General features: G+C 55.6%; 1 protein-coding gene across 7 annotated transcripts in view; it reads left to right on the top strand.

The window, feature by feature from the left end:
* Positions 1-14,450, top strand: part of RIPOR3 (RIPOR family member 3) — a 67,523-nt gene that overhangs the window by 40,692 nt on the left and 12,381 nt on the right. For 4 of the 7 annotated variants that reach the window (XM_072944383.1, XM_072944378.1, XM_072944379.1 and 1 more), the window contains 10 exons: positions 4,721-4,867; positions 7,203-7,281; positions 9,943-9,966; positions 10,276-10,329; positions 10,959-11,108; positions 11,286-11,349; positions 11,697-11,740; positions 11,923-12,048; positions 12,135-12,280; positions 13,739-13,868. In XM_072944383.1, the coding sequence (XP_072800484.1) occupies positions 4,721-4,867; positions 7,203-7,281; positions 9,943-9,966; positions 10,276-10,329; positions 10,959-11,108; positions 11,286-11,349; positions 11,697-11,740; positions 11,923-12,048; positions 12,135-12,280; positions 13,739-13,868 (964 nt within the window). Of the gene's footprint in view, positions 1-1,009; positions 1,335-4,720; positions 4,868-7,202; positions 7,282-9,942; positions 9,967-10,275; positions 10,330-10,958; positions 11,109-11,285; positions 11,350-11,696; positions 11,741-11,922; positions 12,049-12,134; positions 12,281-13,738; positions 13,869-14,450 lie in introns of those variants that run through there. The other 3 variants (XM_072944382.1, XM_072944380.1, XM_072944381.1) reach the window with 3 other exon arrangements.

Genomic DNA, 14,450 nt, shown 5'->3' with positions numbered 1-14,450 from the left:
ACCCCTTTGACTCTGGACAGTGTTTTTTTATTGCATAATCAAATAATTCACTTGGGGAAATAATCTGGAGGGGGAATTTTAAACTAAGGTGTGAATGACTGCTATAATAAAACCATATGTAATAATATACTAATATATATATACTAATATATATATACTAATAAATATATACCAATATAACAAAGGTAGGGGATGAAGAAGAGGACCAGGTCCTGACACTGTCTCATTCTGCCCTGACTGACAGGCACAGCTGCTCCTAACCCCTTCCTGCCACTCCTTGGCCAGGCCTCCCCTTCCCCCCACACTGCCTCCCAGGCTGTCAGGCAGGTACCCTCCTGAGCCAGGAGCCGCTGTGATGTCCTCACCGCCTTGGGAATGCCTCTGCTGGGACAGCTGGGAAGTGTAGGTGTGAAAACTAAACAGAAGTCCTTGATTTTCAAGGAGTGGAGGCTAGAGAAAGAGGTCATAGCGAAGGGCTAGACCCCAGAGGCAGGTGTCAGAGAGATGGGCTGGTACACGCGACGCACCCTTTGCACACGCCGTGTGCTTGTTTGTCATCATCCCTGTGCATCTAGCACCAGCAGACACAGGAGAGAAGGTGAGCTGATACCAAGCTTTGAGTCCTCACCTGAAGCGGGTTCAGTCAGTCCTGTTACTTACCGCCCCGCGCCCATCCCCAGCCCGCCTGCCTCCAGATCCCGCACCTGCAGCAGCCATGCCAGGGCCTCCGATAGCGTTTCCCAGTTACACCAGGTAGAAGGACAGCCCGGTGTCCCCACGTGATGGCTGGGGCCAGTGGGTCGCACGTGCCCAGCGGGAGGCTTGTCTGGCATGCCGGGGGATGTTTAATATTTACTGAGTCCTCCCAGAGCTGGTGTAACATCCGCCCCGGAGGCTGCTCCCTGCCCTGGCAGCTGTGACACCGGGCCAGACATGCAACCTGATTTCGCCATCTGGAGGCTGCACATACATCTCCGTCCCTGGCGGGGCCAGCCCTCAGAGTGGCCACCACACCTGCCCCGCTGAACCTCAGACAGAGCACTGGGCTCAGAGCTGCCCCAGGAGCCAGTGCTGTCAGGCACAGCTGCAGCAGCAAGGGTGAGGAAGTCTCCAGGTTGATGGAAGGGGGGCCCAGCTGAGGCTGTGCACCTGCAGGGGAACGTGGGCTCCTGGGTACTGGCAGGTGAGCGGGCTTCCTGCAGCCCCATCTCCAAGCTGCCTGCCCACCTGCCGGGGATGGTAGCCTGTCCGAAACCTGCTCCTCTCGAGGCTTCAGCCCTGCCTGTCCCTGCCTGCCTGGAGATGGCAACCGTATGGAGGGTGTGCTCCAAGAGGTGGGTGATGTGGCCTCAGGGAGGGGTGGGGGAGGGAGCACAGCCCCTTCTTGGGCTTTGCAAAGTGCAAGTATTTATTTGATGTGTACTATATGGATAACGGCAGGTGCATGGTGAGCACTACCGAGGTGGCAGCTTTGTGCCCGGAGTTCTGTGCACATTACCTTTACTCAGACATCACCTGATTGGAGGAGCCTTCCCTGTTTAATCTATTTAAATTCATTACCCTGACCCCTTTCCCGCCTTGGCACTAGGTACTATCTGACATATAATTAAAAAGAAATTACCTTATTTAACTCCAAACCTTATATGGCATTTACTTTTTGTGGGCCACTGTTCAAAGCCCTTTATGTTTTTTAACTCATGTAACCCTTACAGCAACCCTTTCTCTGGCTCCCATATTATAGATGAGAAAACTGAGGCACAGAGAGATTCAATAATCTACCCCAGATCACACAGCTTGTGAGTGAGGGAGCCGGATAGAGACGCTAGCGTCTGGCTCTGGAATCTGTGCTTGCTGTCACTTCCCCGGGACTCCCCCAGCTGGGATGCCGCCCACGAGGGCAGGGCCTTGGCTACTTTTCCGTCCTTGGCTCCTAGAATGGTGTCTGGTGCACAGTAGGTATTCAGGAAATAGCTGTTGAATGAATGACAACGTTGAGGGGCAGGCACACTTATTATCCCCCTTTTACAGGTGAGGAAACTGAGGCTCAAGTAGACTACGTGCCTCTGACCTCTCGGGCTAGGATTTGACCATGGGCGGCCGACCTGGGGCTTGTGTCCCATGAGCTGATTTGAGTTCCCAGCTTGGAGAGGCCCTTGAGGGTCCAGGGCGGGGTTCCAGAGCCTTCCTTGGTGCAGCATCCTTGGGACCCAGTTCTCAGTGCCGGGCAAGGCCTGGGATCTGCATTTCCTGCATGTTGGTTTTTAATGCAACTGTGCAAACCTGGTGGGGAACCTCGGGCCCTGGGGCTTGGTCCCCATCAGCAGGGGTGGACAGGACAGCTCTACTGAGTCATTGCAGGTGCCTGTGACTGTGCCTGGAATGTGCAGCATCTGGCTGGGCTAGAAATACAGCCTGGCCACCTGTGCCTGTGGGCCTCTCTGGGACCACGGCGTGGTGGTGGCCGGTGGCCCTTCTCCCAGGCTTGGCAAAGGAGCTAGAGCTGTGTCCTGCCTGCCCCCTGCCTGGCTCTCCAGGTCACAATCCTCCCCATCTCCCTGTGGACTGTGAGCCCTCCAGGGTGGGATTCTGGCCCCTTGGCTCCCAGAACAGCTCCTGACTCAGAGAAAGCCCCACCCCGTGAGTGTTTGAATATATGAATGAGTCCTGTCACCTTGATTTTAAACTCCAAAGGGCAGCAGACGGTGAAGGGCTCCTAGGGACACTTGGAGCTGGGTTTCCAGCAGGAGGATGCCTCCCAAGTAAAGCAGAGATGGTGAACCCCTAAGAAAGTGGTCCTACTGTGGTCAGAGGTCACGTAAGAAATGCAGATTCTCAGGCCCTCCCAGACCTGTGAAACCTGAAACGTTGGTGGGGAGGAGGTCGGAGGAGGTCATCAATCTTAGTCCAGCAAGTCCTCCAGGTGATTCTGGGGACCGTGAGAGAATCCTGCACCCTGCTCCAGGATTGGCGGGTAGATCCCAGGCTGAGGCCCTGCGTACATGTGGGTTTGGGCCCCAGCTCTGCTGCCTACATGATCTGGGGCAAGTCATTTATCTTAGCCTCAGTTTCCCTATCTTGCAATGAGGTTAAATATAATACTTGCCTCTTTGGGTGGTTGTGAAAGTTGATATTTACAAAAAGCTCTCAGCAAGCGCCAGGCCCCAGCAGGCACTCTGCGTGCCTTCCGTTACTGTGGCAACAGTCCGCTCCCAGGGCCCACGGGTGGGCAGGCGGTGCTGGTGGAGCCAGCAGCCCAGGAGCTGTGGCTGGAGTTTTGTTTGTCCGCTCTGTAGACATCTTAGTTGTCGTTGCCAAGGTCCTTGAAGCTGGATTTTCCCTGGGACCTGACGTTCCCCATGGTCCCCAACCTAGGGTCCCAAAGGTGGGAAGGGCCCCTTGTCCAGCCTCTCTGGCAGTGCCCCACCTCTGCTTCAGCCAAGCCTTGCCCCCGCCGTCCACCCACTCCCATCACACTCGACTCCACTAGCTCCTCCCCTCCACCCTTGCTCACTCTGTCCCCTGACTTGGAACATCTTTCCTGGGGGTACCTTTTGTCCTGTTCTTTCAGGGTCCAGCCCAGGGCCTTGGGCCCCAGGATCTCCCTTGACATGCTGTTTCCTCTCGTTCAGTTTAGCTCAGTCTTTACTGAGCACTGACTGTTTTCCAGGCTGTGGGTATGGGGAGAGATACAGAGGATGTGATTATTATAATAATGGACATTTATTAAGCATCCACTAAGTGCCCCCATTGTACCAGACGTTTGACCTGGTATCTGACAGAATTCTGAGCACCACCCTCTGACTCAGACTGCTGTTTTCCCATTTTACAGATAGAAAAATGGAAACCTGGGTAGTGTATTAGTGCAGAAGTGAAGTAGCTTCGACAAAGAAGCCCTCTAAAATAAAAGGGCTTAAATCAAATCAGTTATTCCTCCCTCTTTCTCATAACAGTGTACAGCCAATGAGTGGTCAGGCTGTCCAGGGCCTGTTCCTTCTCTCCTGTTGCTCAGACATCCCTGTGGGGGGCACAGTGCGCATGGTTGAAGCTGGCTCCCCAGTGTACATGAGGAAGATGAGGAGGGAAGGGGGAGAAATGGGAGAGAAAGGTTCTCTTCCAGGGGAGTGAAATATGTTGACTAACCCAGGCGTGGGACATGGGTTTGCCTCAGAATGCCCATGTGTGCATGTGTGTGCATGTGTGTATGTGTGTGCGTGTGCGTGAATGGTGATCTGTCAGGCCACCTCCCTCCAATACTCATGTATAAAGAGCAGGGTTGTGGAGATGCCCCCCAAAGGAAAACTGAGCTACTATTAACAGAGGGAGAGGAATGGATGCCAGGCAGGCAAAGCCAGCAGGTGCCCAGCCTCTGGGTACACCACAGGACTATGATTTGGCTTCCCATGCTGCTCTGCCTGCACAGACAGAGCTTGCTGAAGAGCACAGACAGACAGCACTGGCACACGGGCTGCTATACTATAAGTTAATTTCTCAAATCAAGTTAGTGTTATACTTTTAATCCTCAAATCCAAGCCCTCATTTTACAGATGAGAAAACTGAGGCCCAGAGAGTCTTGGCAACCTTGGCAAGCTTGGTGGCAGTGAGATGGGACTTGGCCAGGTCTCCTGACTGTCTGGGGTTCTGGCCACAGTTCCCAAAGTGCCTGCCCCCAGGAAGGGCTTTATCCAGACCTCTGCTCTGACCCCTCCATCCCTTCTCACAGAAAGTCCATCCACAGGAACTCAGTGAGACCTCGAATGCCTGCAAAATCCTCCAAGATGTACGGCACGCTGAGGAAGGGATCTGTCTGCTCGGACCCGAAGCCACAACAAGTGAAGAAGATCTTCGAAGCACTGAAGAGAGGCCTCAAGTAAGGATGGGCTATTTGTTGCAACCATGTGCTCGGCCCCATCCTTGGGCGCTGGGGACACAGTGAATACAGCAGGAGGACCCTGGTCTTGTGGAGCTCACAGTGTAGAGGGGGGATGGCAATAAAGAAGTAACGTGATCAGTGCCATAACTTCCAGTGATGAAGGTGATGAAGAGATCACGTGTGGAAGGCCTGTCATACAGGGTGGTCTGGAGAGACTCTCTGAGGGGGTTCTGATGGTTTCTGAGACCTGAATGGTCTGAGAAGGAGTGGTCTCTGGGGGACAAGCCTCCTGGGCAGAGGGAACAGCACAGGCAAAGGCCCTGAGGTAGGAGCTTGAATAACAGCTGGAGGTCAAGGTGGCTGGATTCGAGTGAAGGAGAGACTGACTGATTCACTGAGAAGAGGCCAGAACAGGCAGATTCATTCCCTTATTCCCCATATTTTTTCTGAGGGCTTGTGAAGTGCTAGGCGTAGGGTACAGAAATGAACAAAACACAATGATCCCTGCCCCATGGAGCTGCCATCCAAGTGGGCGATAGACAATAAAAAGTATAGAAAAGTAGAATACAGAGTATGTCACAGGGTGTGAGTGCTATGGGGAAAAACAAATCAGGGTAGATGGTGTGGGACTGATTTAAAATAAGATGTTCAAGGAAGGTGACATTTGAACAAAAACCTGAAGGAGTACAGGGGTGAGTCCTGCAGATAATGGGAGAAGAGCATTCCAGGCCAAGGTAGCCACACATGCAAAGGCCCTGGGGCAGGAACACGATTGGAGCAGCACCCTCCTTGCAGCGCTCACTGCCTCTGCCCCACCCCTTCTCTATCCTGCCACTCTCTCCTCTACTCCAGTCTCTTCTGTGGCTCCCTACTGCCCTTGGGAGGGCGTGCAGGGACCTTTGTGACCGTCAACCTTTCTAGACTTTCCTTTCATTATTCACTCCCTGTGCCACCCTCTTCGTGTGTTTGTGCCTTGGCTCCTGCTAAACAGCTCCGGGGCAGTGGAGAGTCAGGGGAGGCTGCGGCACCGCAGGACTCTGGTCCACCGTATGCACTTGCCAAATTGAATCCGTTCCTTCCTCCTGGGAGGCCCTGCCCTGCCCTCTACCTCTTGTGTTCCTGCTCTTCATCCCACACTAATTAATAATAATAATAATAATAATAATAATAATAATAATAATAACGAAAGCAGCAGCAGAGCAGCTATGACATGTTTGGTGCCTCATATACATCGGGTCCTTTATGCCCGGAGAACGCTGTGAGAGAATTTCTGAGCCTCCTTTTCCAGGAGAGGAAACTGAGCCCCCAAAACGGGAAGCAGCTCATCCAGGACCCCAGCCAGGAAGCAGGGAGTGGGGCTCCAGGGCCAGGGCTGCCTGCCCCACTACCCGCTGGGCTCAGCGTGAATGTTCCCTCCTCCCGGGCTGGGGCCTGGCTCCCCACGCAGGGGGCATCTCTCACCCTCCTCCCACGGTGCACCCAGTGCTGGTGCCGAGTGAGAACGGGGGTTGTGCCCCGAGGGTGGAGGCCTGTCTCCAACATGCTCCTCTCCCAGGACAGTGTGGGGATTCCCATGAGGGCCGCACGAGACTTATCTGGGGTCCGTGGCTCCTTCTTCCTGGGGAGCCCACCCCCTGAGCGAGCTGTGGCCTAGCAGAAGGTGGGACAAGTGGGCCCAGAGAGGGTGAGTCACCTACAGCAAATCTACAACGGAGTAATATGGGGCCCCCACCTGGCCTCCAAGTCCAGACCTCGGGGTTTATGTCCAAGTCTCTTTGGCTGGAAAACACAACATGATCAGTCCCCTCTGACCCACTGTTTTCTGTGCCTTCAGAATGGGTTCGTCAGGCCTCTCTCTGGTCCTTGGTGCTGGGCCTGCCTTTGTCTGTGAAGGAGGCGTGATCTCGCTGACCTCCCCGTGGGCTGGGGAGAAGACAGTGGCCTCTGGAGGCCACTGCCTGGTTTCAGACCTGGGTTCAGCCTCTTCCCTGCTGTGAAACTCTGTGCTGAGTTGCTTGAGAGTCAGTTTGCCCATCTCTGAAATCGGTATAGTAACAGTAGACCCCATTTGTAGAGCTGTGTGGGGATTCGCCTGAGAGAGTCCCCATTGTGCACAGCGCTGAGCAGACAGCCCTCGCTCGGCGTGTGGGACCCGGAGGCCGAGCGAGCGGGGGCCCGGCTCCAGGGTGCTGGGCTGGCTCTGCGCTCTGAGAACCGCAGCCGCCCTCCGTGCCGGCAACTGAGGCTGCCTCCGGCCCCGTACACCGCTCACCCGCCAGTTTCTTTCCTCCTCTACTGCTTCTCAAACTCCTTTCCCTTGTTCTGCTCACAGGGAGTATCTGTGCGTCCAGCAGGCCGAGCTGGACTACCTGTCAGGACGCCACAAGGACACGCGCAGGAACTCCAGGCTGGTGAGACCCCTCCCAGGCCCTTCCCACCGAGCAGCCTCGGCTGGGGTTCAAAGGCGGACCCCCCTTCACCCCTTGCCTGCATCACGGGTGTGAGTCTCAGTCTCCGAAATCAGAGGCTGGAGGAATGGGCCTTCTTTATTTTGTGATGAATGAACCTCACTCGGACCCTGATGAATTCAACCTCACAGGCTGGTGGGAAGCCGCCCCCACTGCCCCCACCCCTCACGTGGAGCAGCAGTTCACACATCTTACGGCCGCCTCCATCCTCTCTTTAGTTCTAGAAGTAACTTTAAGGTGGGCAGGTGTACAGAGGTGTGTATACATCAGATGGCCCTATTTTGTAGGTCTTGGCTAACCAGGCCCCGTGCATTCGGTGTGGCCTATGTGATGGCAGGAAATTGGGTCAGGCATCGGATCCAGGGTGTGTCACAGTGGCCCCTCACACTGTCCTTTATCAACCCTGCATGCTCCCGCAATGTCCAGCAGCTCTGCAGTTTTGCTGTCATCCGGGGCGCATCTTTGAGGCTACCCTGGGACCCATTTAGCCCAAGACTCACTTGCTCTGGGCTTTTGCCATCTCCTGAGAAGAGCCAGATTTAGGGAAAAAACAAACAAAAACAAACCCCACAAACCCCAAAAACCCAAGGCCAAAAACAAACAAAAAATAGGGTGCCCAGTTAAATTTGATTTTCAGAGAAATAAATCATTTTCAGTACAAGTATGTCCCATGTAATCTTTGGGACATACTTATACTAAAAAAGAAATCTATTTATTGTTTATTGGAAATTTAAATGTGACTGGGTGTCCTGTATTTTACCTGCCTGCCCAGCTAGGACACTGCTGCTCAGGTACCTCCGTCTCTCCAGTGAGGGGCTCTTTCTTTCTGGTCTCGGAGAGTCCCTCCCAGCCTCCTCTATTTGGCTGCTGCCTTGTGAAACCCCTCTCATCCTTAATGGGATTAGATTTCTGGAAACAGAAAGCAGGAGGCCTGGCTGCCTGTGGCTTTCTCCAGCTTATTCCAGCATCGCTCCTCCAAAGCGCCAAAGCATAGAATAGGCCACCTGATGGGGGGACTGCAAAAACAGGGAGTGGGAAATGAATCTTATCAAAATAGTATCCAGCCACCTCTGTATCCTGGCCCCAGAGGAGAAGACCTCAGAGGTCGGCAGGGAGCAGGGCCCCCAGCCTCACGAGTGTGCTGGCCCACTAGGGGAAGGAAAGGGCTCAGTCACATGCCCTTGGTGGGCAGGCAGGTCAGCGTAGAAACAGAAGGCGCTGCCATGATCCCATCCCTGGTTCCCAGCCCCTCCTAGCACTTGCTGCACCGCCCACCCGTCGTGGGTATGTCTGTTCTTATGTCCCCGGGGTCTCTCTCTCTCAGCAACAAAAGCAACTCTAAGGGAGGTGAGTTCTGTGCAAAGGTCTGTGTGTTTTAGCTGTTCCCATTTCATAGGTGGGCACACTGAGGCAGGGAAGGGGCAGTGACTGCACTAGGGCCTCCTAGGCGGCTGGTGCATGTGGGGTCTGGTTCGCAGCTTCCAAGAAATTGCTGTGTAGTTACTTTTTCTCCGAAACCTTGGGAACTTTCCAATTTCTTAATTTCTTATATGGAGTGTTAATTTCATAATCCCACACGTGCATGTCACACAAATGGGAAAAAAGACTCCAGGGGGTTTAATCCATCTTTTCCTTCTTGCTTGAACCCCCACCCACTCCAACCTTCTCTGTCCCACCCTGTTTAACCCCTGAGGACAATCTAGTATTTATCATTCCACATTTTTCTCCCCGGTCACATAATCATGTAAATAGACAGACAGTGTGTAGAGAGGGTTTTGGTCAACAGTTGTCTTATAAAAATGAAATCACAACTTACATTCTCTGCCACATCTTGCTTTTTCTTCTTAGTGGATCTCCAACCCATGGAAATTCTTCCAGGCTCAGATACAGTGAGTCTAACCCACATGGGCAAAGCAGGGCCTGTTCTGGAATTAAAGTTTATATGAACACAGCCATACTCATCACTTATATATTGTCTATGGCTGCTTTCCTGCACCAAGGGATGGAACCATATGGTCTGTAAAGCCTGAAAATTTTACTATTTGATCCTCTATACAAAGATTCACCCACCCCGACAATATATTCCTTTTGCTGGCCACACCATGGCCCTGAGTGGGGATGAACCAGTCTAGATCTGCAGCTTCCTGAAGCCTGAACTCCTGGGAGGTGCCAGCTGCCTCTCCCATTCTCAAATTCTCTGGTCATGACTGAAGTCACTCTTTAAACAATCAAATCACAGTGGTCCTTCTCTTGTTGAGTGTTTACACTGTCCTTTACTCTTCAGAACAACCCTATAGTGTAGGTTCTATGGCCTACCACATTTTATATAGGGCAATGGAGGCTCAGAGAGGTTGAGTAACTTGCCTGGGACACACAGCTGGGAAACAGAGTCAGGCCTAGAGCTGCCTCACCCAAAGCAAATGTATTTAATCATTCTTCCCCCTCTACCTGGACAATAGCTTGCTGACTACAGGCCTCAGAGGATGAAGTGGCCACTGGCATTTTGTCCTCTGAGCTCAGGTGCCCCTGGGATGTAGCCTCATGGGTCTTGGAGGAGCACCGGAGCCCTGATACCTCCTCCCTCTCTCCTTTCCTTCCCCATAGGCTTTCTATTATGACCTGGACAAGGTGAGTGAAACATCTGTCTGCACTTGGTAAGCAAGCTGGGCGGTGCCTGGGCCCAGCTGGAGGAGAATAAACTCTTTGCTCACATCCCATCCTCCTGGCTGTCCAGAGGAGGAACCCCTGGGCTTCCTCCCCACTTTACAAGTGGGGAACCTGAGGTCCATGATGAGCCTTCCTCAGGGATGCTGAGGCACTGGCCTGGCTTCTAGCCCAGTTCTCTGTGTTAGGACCTGGAGGAGGGTGGCAGGGGGCTGGGGGGCTGGAGGGTGGCTCAGGCTACTTTTAAAGCATCTTCTCTTTTTCTGGGAGAAGCAAACACGCTCTGTGGAAAGGCACATTCGGAAGATGGAGTTTCACATCAGCAAGGTCAGCCTGGCTTCTGGGGTGGCCCAGTCTCTCAGCTTGCTGGGCCTCTGCTGGGTTAGCAGGGGAAGATTCTCTGGGTGCCAGGCAGCTAGAGAAACGACAGGGGCTCAGCCCTGAGGTGGGGATCAGAGGGCTGGGTTAAGGCTTGGGAATCCTGAGTCCAGCCACACCATTGTACAGATAGGAGAGTAGAGGCCCAGAGAGGGACCAGGTTTGGCCCAAGGTCGCACAGCAAGTCCCTCAAGCTTTATATTCTCAAATTCTTCCCAGTAGCCCAGTGGGTTGGCAGAAAAATCACAAATCCACCTCTTCTACTTCCCAATAGAGAAATTGGACAGGGAGAGGGTAAAGGATGTACTCAGCCACCCAGTTCACTAGTTCTGTTGTGCACTAGCTGCGCGCCAGCCGCTGCCGGGTGCTGGGGATACGATGTGGATGAGACAGAGGCAGTTTCCGCACCGGGCCGTGGGCTCCCATTTACCACCAGCGGGCGCAGCGCTGCCCACAGTGGAGCAGGGTGTGAAATGGGGCCGGGGCTGGGGTCGGGTCAGAGCTCAGGGGTGAGTGACAGGCAGATCGGGGCCCCGCCCCTCGGCGTGGGCAGCGCCCACTGGCCAGTGCCCCCGCAGGTGGACGAGCTCTACGAGGGCTACTGCATCCAGTGCCGCCTGCGCGACGGCGCCTCCAACATGCAGCGGGCCTTCTCCAGGTGCCCGCCGAGCCGCGCCTCCCGAGAGAGCCTGCAGGAGCTGGGCCGCAGCCTGCAGGAGTGCACCGAGGTGGGTGGCAGTGGCGGGGCGGGGAGCGCGGAGAACGGCGGGCCCAGTCTCGGAGGTTTCCTGGGCCCTGAGGGAGCGTCTCTCTCCGCCCCGGGGCCTCTGTCTGGCAGGATCTGTGCGTCACCGGTGGCCTAGCCCCGGGACAAGCAGTGAGCCACATTGTGTGGGGCTTTGCAGGACATGTGGCTCATCGAGGGGGCCCTGGAGGTTCATCTGGGCGAGTTCCACATCAGGATGAAAGGTAACAGAACAGGGCTGGGAGTGGGTGGGCAGGTGCCAGTTTGGGTGTAGGGTCAGGCCTTCTCCGGGTCCCTGGAGCCTCTGCTGAGGGTGGGGGTCGGTCAGAATCACGGGGGTCCAGGCCCAGCCCTGGTTTCCACTCCTGTGACTTGTGACCTGTGACTTGCAAGTCCAGTTCCCCCTCTGGGTTGAAAGTGTGGACCCAGGCCTGTCCTTTGTCATCATGATGGCTCACCCCTCCCTGAAGCTGATACTCACACTGTGGTTGGGGCTCCCCGTGTGAGGTCCCGTGATCCCCAGGGCAGGGACAGAAGAGAGTGAAGAGATTAGCGAGTCTCTATGTTCCAGGCTTGGTGGGCTACGCACGCCTCTGTCCCGGAGACCAGTACGAGGTATGGCCACCCTCTGGGGCCAGTCCCCAGGACTCCCCACCAGGCCTTTGGGGGTTGGGAGCTGCTAGGAACCAGGGTCCCAGCTGGGTTTCTATCCCCACCTCCACCTGGCTGGCAGGAGGGCCCCTAGGCAGGCGGTATGGGGGGCAGCTGACTCCTCCCTTCTTGGGTCTGGCCCTCAGGTGCTCATGCGCCTGGGCCGCCAGCGCTGGAAGCTGAGGGGCCGGATCGAGTCTGACGACAGCCAGACCTGGGATGAGGAGGAGAAGGCCTTCATCCCTACCCTGCACGAGAACTTCGAAATCAAGGTGGGTGGGGTCATGGGCGGGGCCAGGGCGCCAGGGGCTCGGCTCAGACACCACCCACAACTCCGCAAACCACCCCCGCCTCCCAGGTGACAGAGCTTCGCGGCCTGAGCTCGCTGGCGGTGGGCGCAGTCACGTGTGATATCACCGACTTCTTCACCACCCGACCGCAGGTCATCGTGGTGGACATCACAGAGCTGGGCACCATCAAGCTGCAGCTGGAGGTGCTTTGGAAGTGAGTCGGGGTAGCCGCCTCCCCCCTGCCCCGGGCCTGCTGCCCCGCCCCCAGGTCAGCCCCAAACTCCCACCCAGAGAGAAGAGGAGAGGCCTCTCTGGCTCCCTCTGGTGGCCGGACTGCGCCCTAGCACCCTGCCCCGCAGACCGGCTGGGGCCCAGACCCTTCTCGGCAGTCCTGCCCCCACCTCACCGGCCGCCGCCCTCTGAGTTTTAATTCCCTTCTCACTTTTGAACAAGTGACTGTTAAAGACCTGGGCTGGCCAGGACACTTTAGAGCAGCCACCTGGACTTGGTTCCTGGGAGAAGCCTGCCTCTGCCCAGGAGGACTCACCTTACTGCTCCCACCACCTCATTTCCCGTTGACCCCGCTGATCGCCAGGCACAGGCTGAGCGGTCACCTTGAGTCCCCTCGTGGATGGTCACCACAGCCCCATGGATGGACGACTCTCATGAGAGCAACCCCTGCCCAGCGATCGCTGGTCATTTCCACAGGTTTTGTTCTTGGGTAGCAGAGCTTTTTTTCCCAAATGAAATCCTGTGTTTCGAGGGAATTCCTTTCTCCTTATTCCCCAGGGCAGGTGCTGCAGGAGCAAAGGGGCTGAGATGCATGTCCTCTGCTCTGGTGCTTCTTCTGACCAGTTGGGGCCAGTCTCTCCTTTCTCCCTGGGGTGGGGTCCGAGCTGGGGACACTGGAGCTGCTGTCCTCTTCCTGGTGAGCTGGGTGAATTCAAACAGGTGACACCCCAGCCTCAGTGTCCTCATTTGTCTAGCGAGGCCGAGCACCCCTCTCAAGTGTTCAGGGCAGGGGGCTGCCCAGTGCCCTGAAACCCTTGGCCAGCGCCAAGTACAAGGCCCTGGGCGTCCTGCTAGCCCGCAGCTGCCCTGGGCAGGCAGGGAAGGCTTCCAGGAGCTGCCGCTGAGCCTCAGGCCCCCGTGGCTGGGCTGGGCCCAGATGCTGCGAGCCAGGCCTGTGTGCAAACAAGCAAGCAGGTTTCCACGAGGCAGGGAGGGCTGACCAGACCTCCTTCTTCCAAGGGCAGGCTCGGTGAGGGCTGGGCTGGAGTGTCACCCCTGTTATTTCACTGTGGATCTGCAACCTTCCCTGTGACTGGTGCCCCTCGACTGATGAGGAATCTGAGGGGGGCAGTAACATGGTTTACCCAGAAAATGGCAGAGCTGAGTGTCCACCACTGGTCTCCTGAGCTTCTCAAAGGGCCTCTAAAGGGGGGTGTCATTCACATGTGTGGTGGCCTTTCGTTGCCCCTCGCCATCTGGCTACGGGCCCCCAGGGCGGTGGGCGTCTGAGAGACGTTTCCAAGAGGGTTGAGAATGTGAAGCTGGAGTCCCTCGGCTGTGCCTGCCCCTCCCTGAACCTCCACCTCTTAAGTCCCTGGGGCCTGTTTCCGGCCAGCGTCCTCCAGCCATCCATGACACCCTGGTCTCTGCTCTCCTCCAGCCCGTTTGACACTGAGAGCTTCCTGGTGTCGCCCAGCCCCGTGGGCAAATTCTCCATGGGCAGCAGGAAGGGCTCCTTGTACAACTGGACACCCCCGAGCACCCCCAGCTTCCGGGAGAGGTACTACGTGGTGAGTCAGCCTCACCCGGCAGGGATGCCGTGGTCACGCTGGGACTGGGGCCAGCACGTGGGGCTGGGCTCAGCAGCCTGGCACCTCTGGATGTAGCACGCTTTGGGCTCAGCCTCCCTTGTTTTGGAGTTACCCTGGGTGTTTTATCTGTATTTTTTCTTCCTTGCTGCCAGACCCTCCATTCTGGGGCCTCTGGACTTGGTTCTGGGCTTGGCTGGCTCTCTTGGATGCCTGGGATGGGGTTCTCTGGATGGTTCTGCCACTCTAGCCGTGGCCTTGGTCTCCAAACTGTTTTACACTTCAGTATGTTTCCAGTAGGTAACACCTTGACACCGTGTATTGTAAAGCACCTCTTTCCTGCGACCTCCTGGGTCCCCTCCTTAGCACAGGCTACTGTTGTCACCTTCCTCCACATTCCTCCAGAGATACTCTGTGCCATCTGGGGGCCGATGCATCTTTATCCCACAGCGGCGTTTAACACAGTCACATGCTGGAGTCTTCGCTGTTGTTCCCAAGAACACGCCTCGCTCTTTCTTTGCACCATGCAGACTTCCACATTTTGGCTAAAAAATTGCACTTTAT

The sequence above is a fragment of the Vicugna pacos genome, chromosome 19, assembly GCF_048564905.1.
Source record: "Vicugna pacos chromosome 19, VicPac4, whole genome shotgun sequence".
In the NCBI taxonomy this organism is placed as follows: domain Eukaryota; kingdom Metazoa; phylum Chordata; class Mammalia; order Artiodactyla; family Camelidae; genus Vicugna; species Vicugna pacos.
Note: the sequence above shows the minus strand (reverse complement) of the source record. Positions and strands in the feature narration are given on the sequence as shown.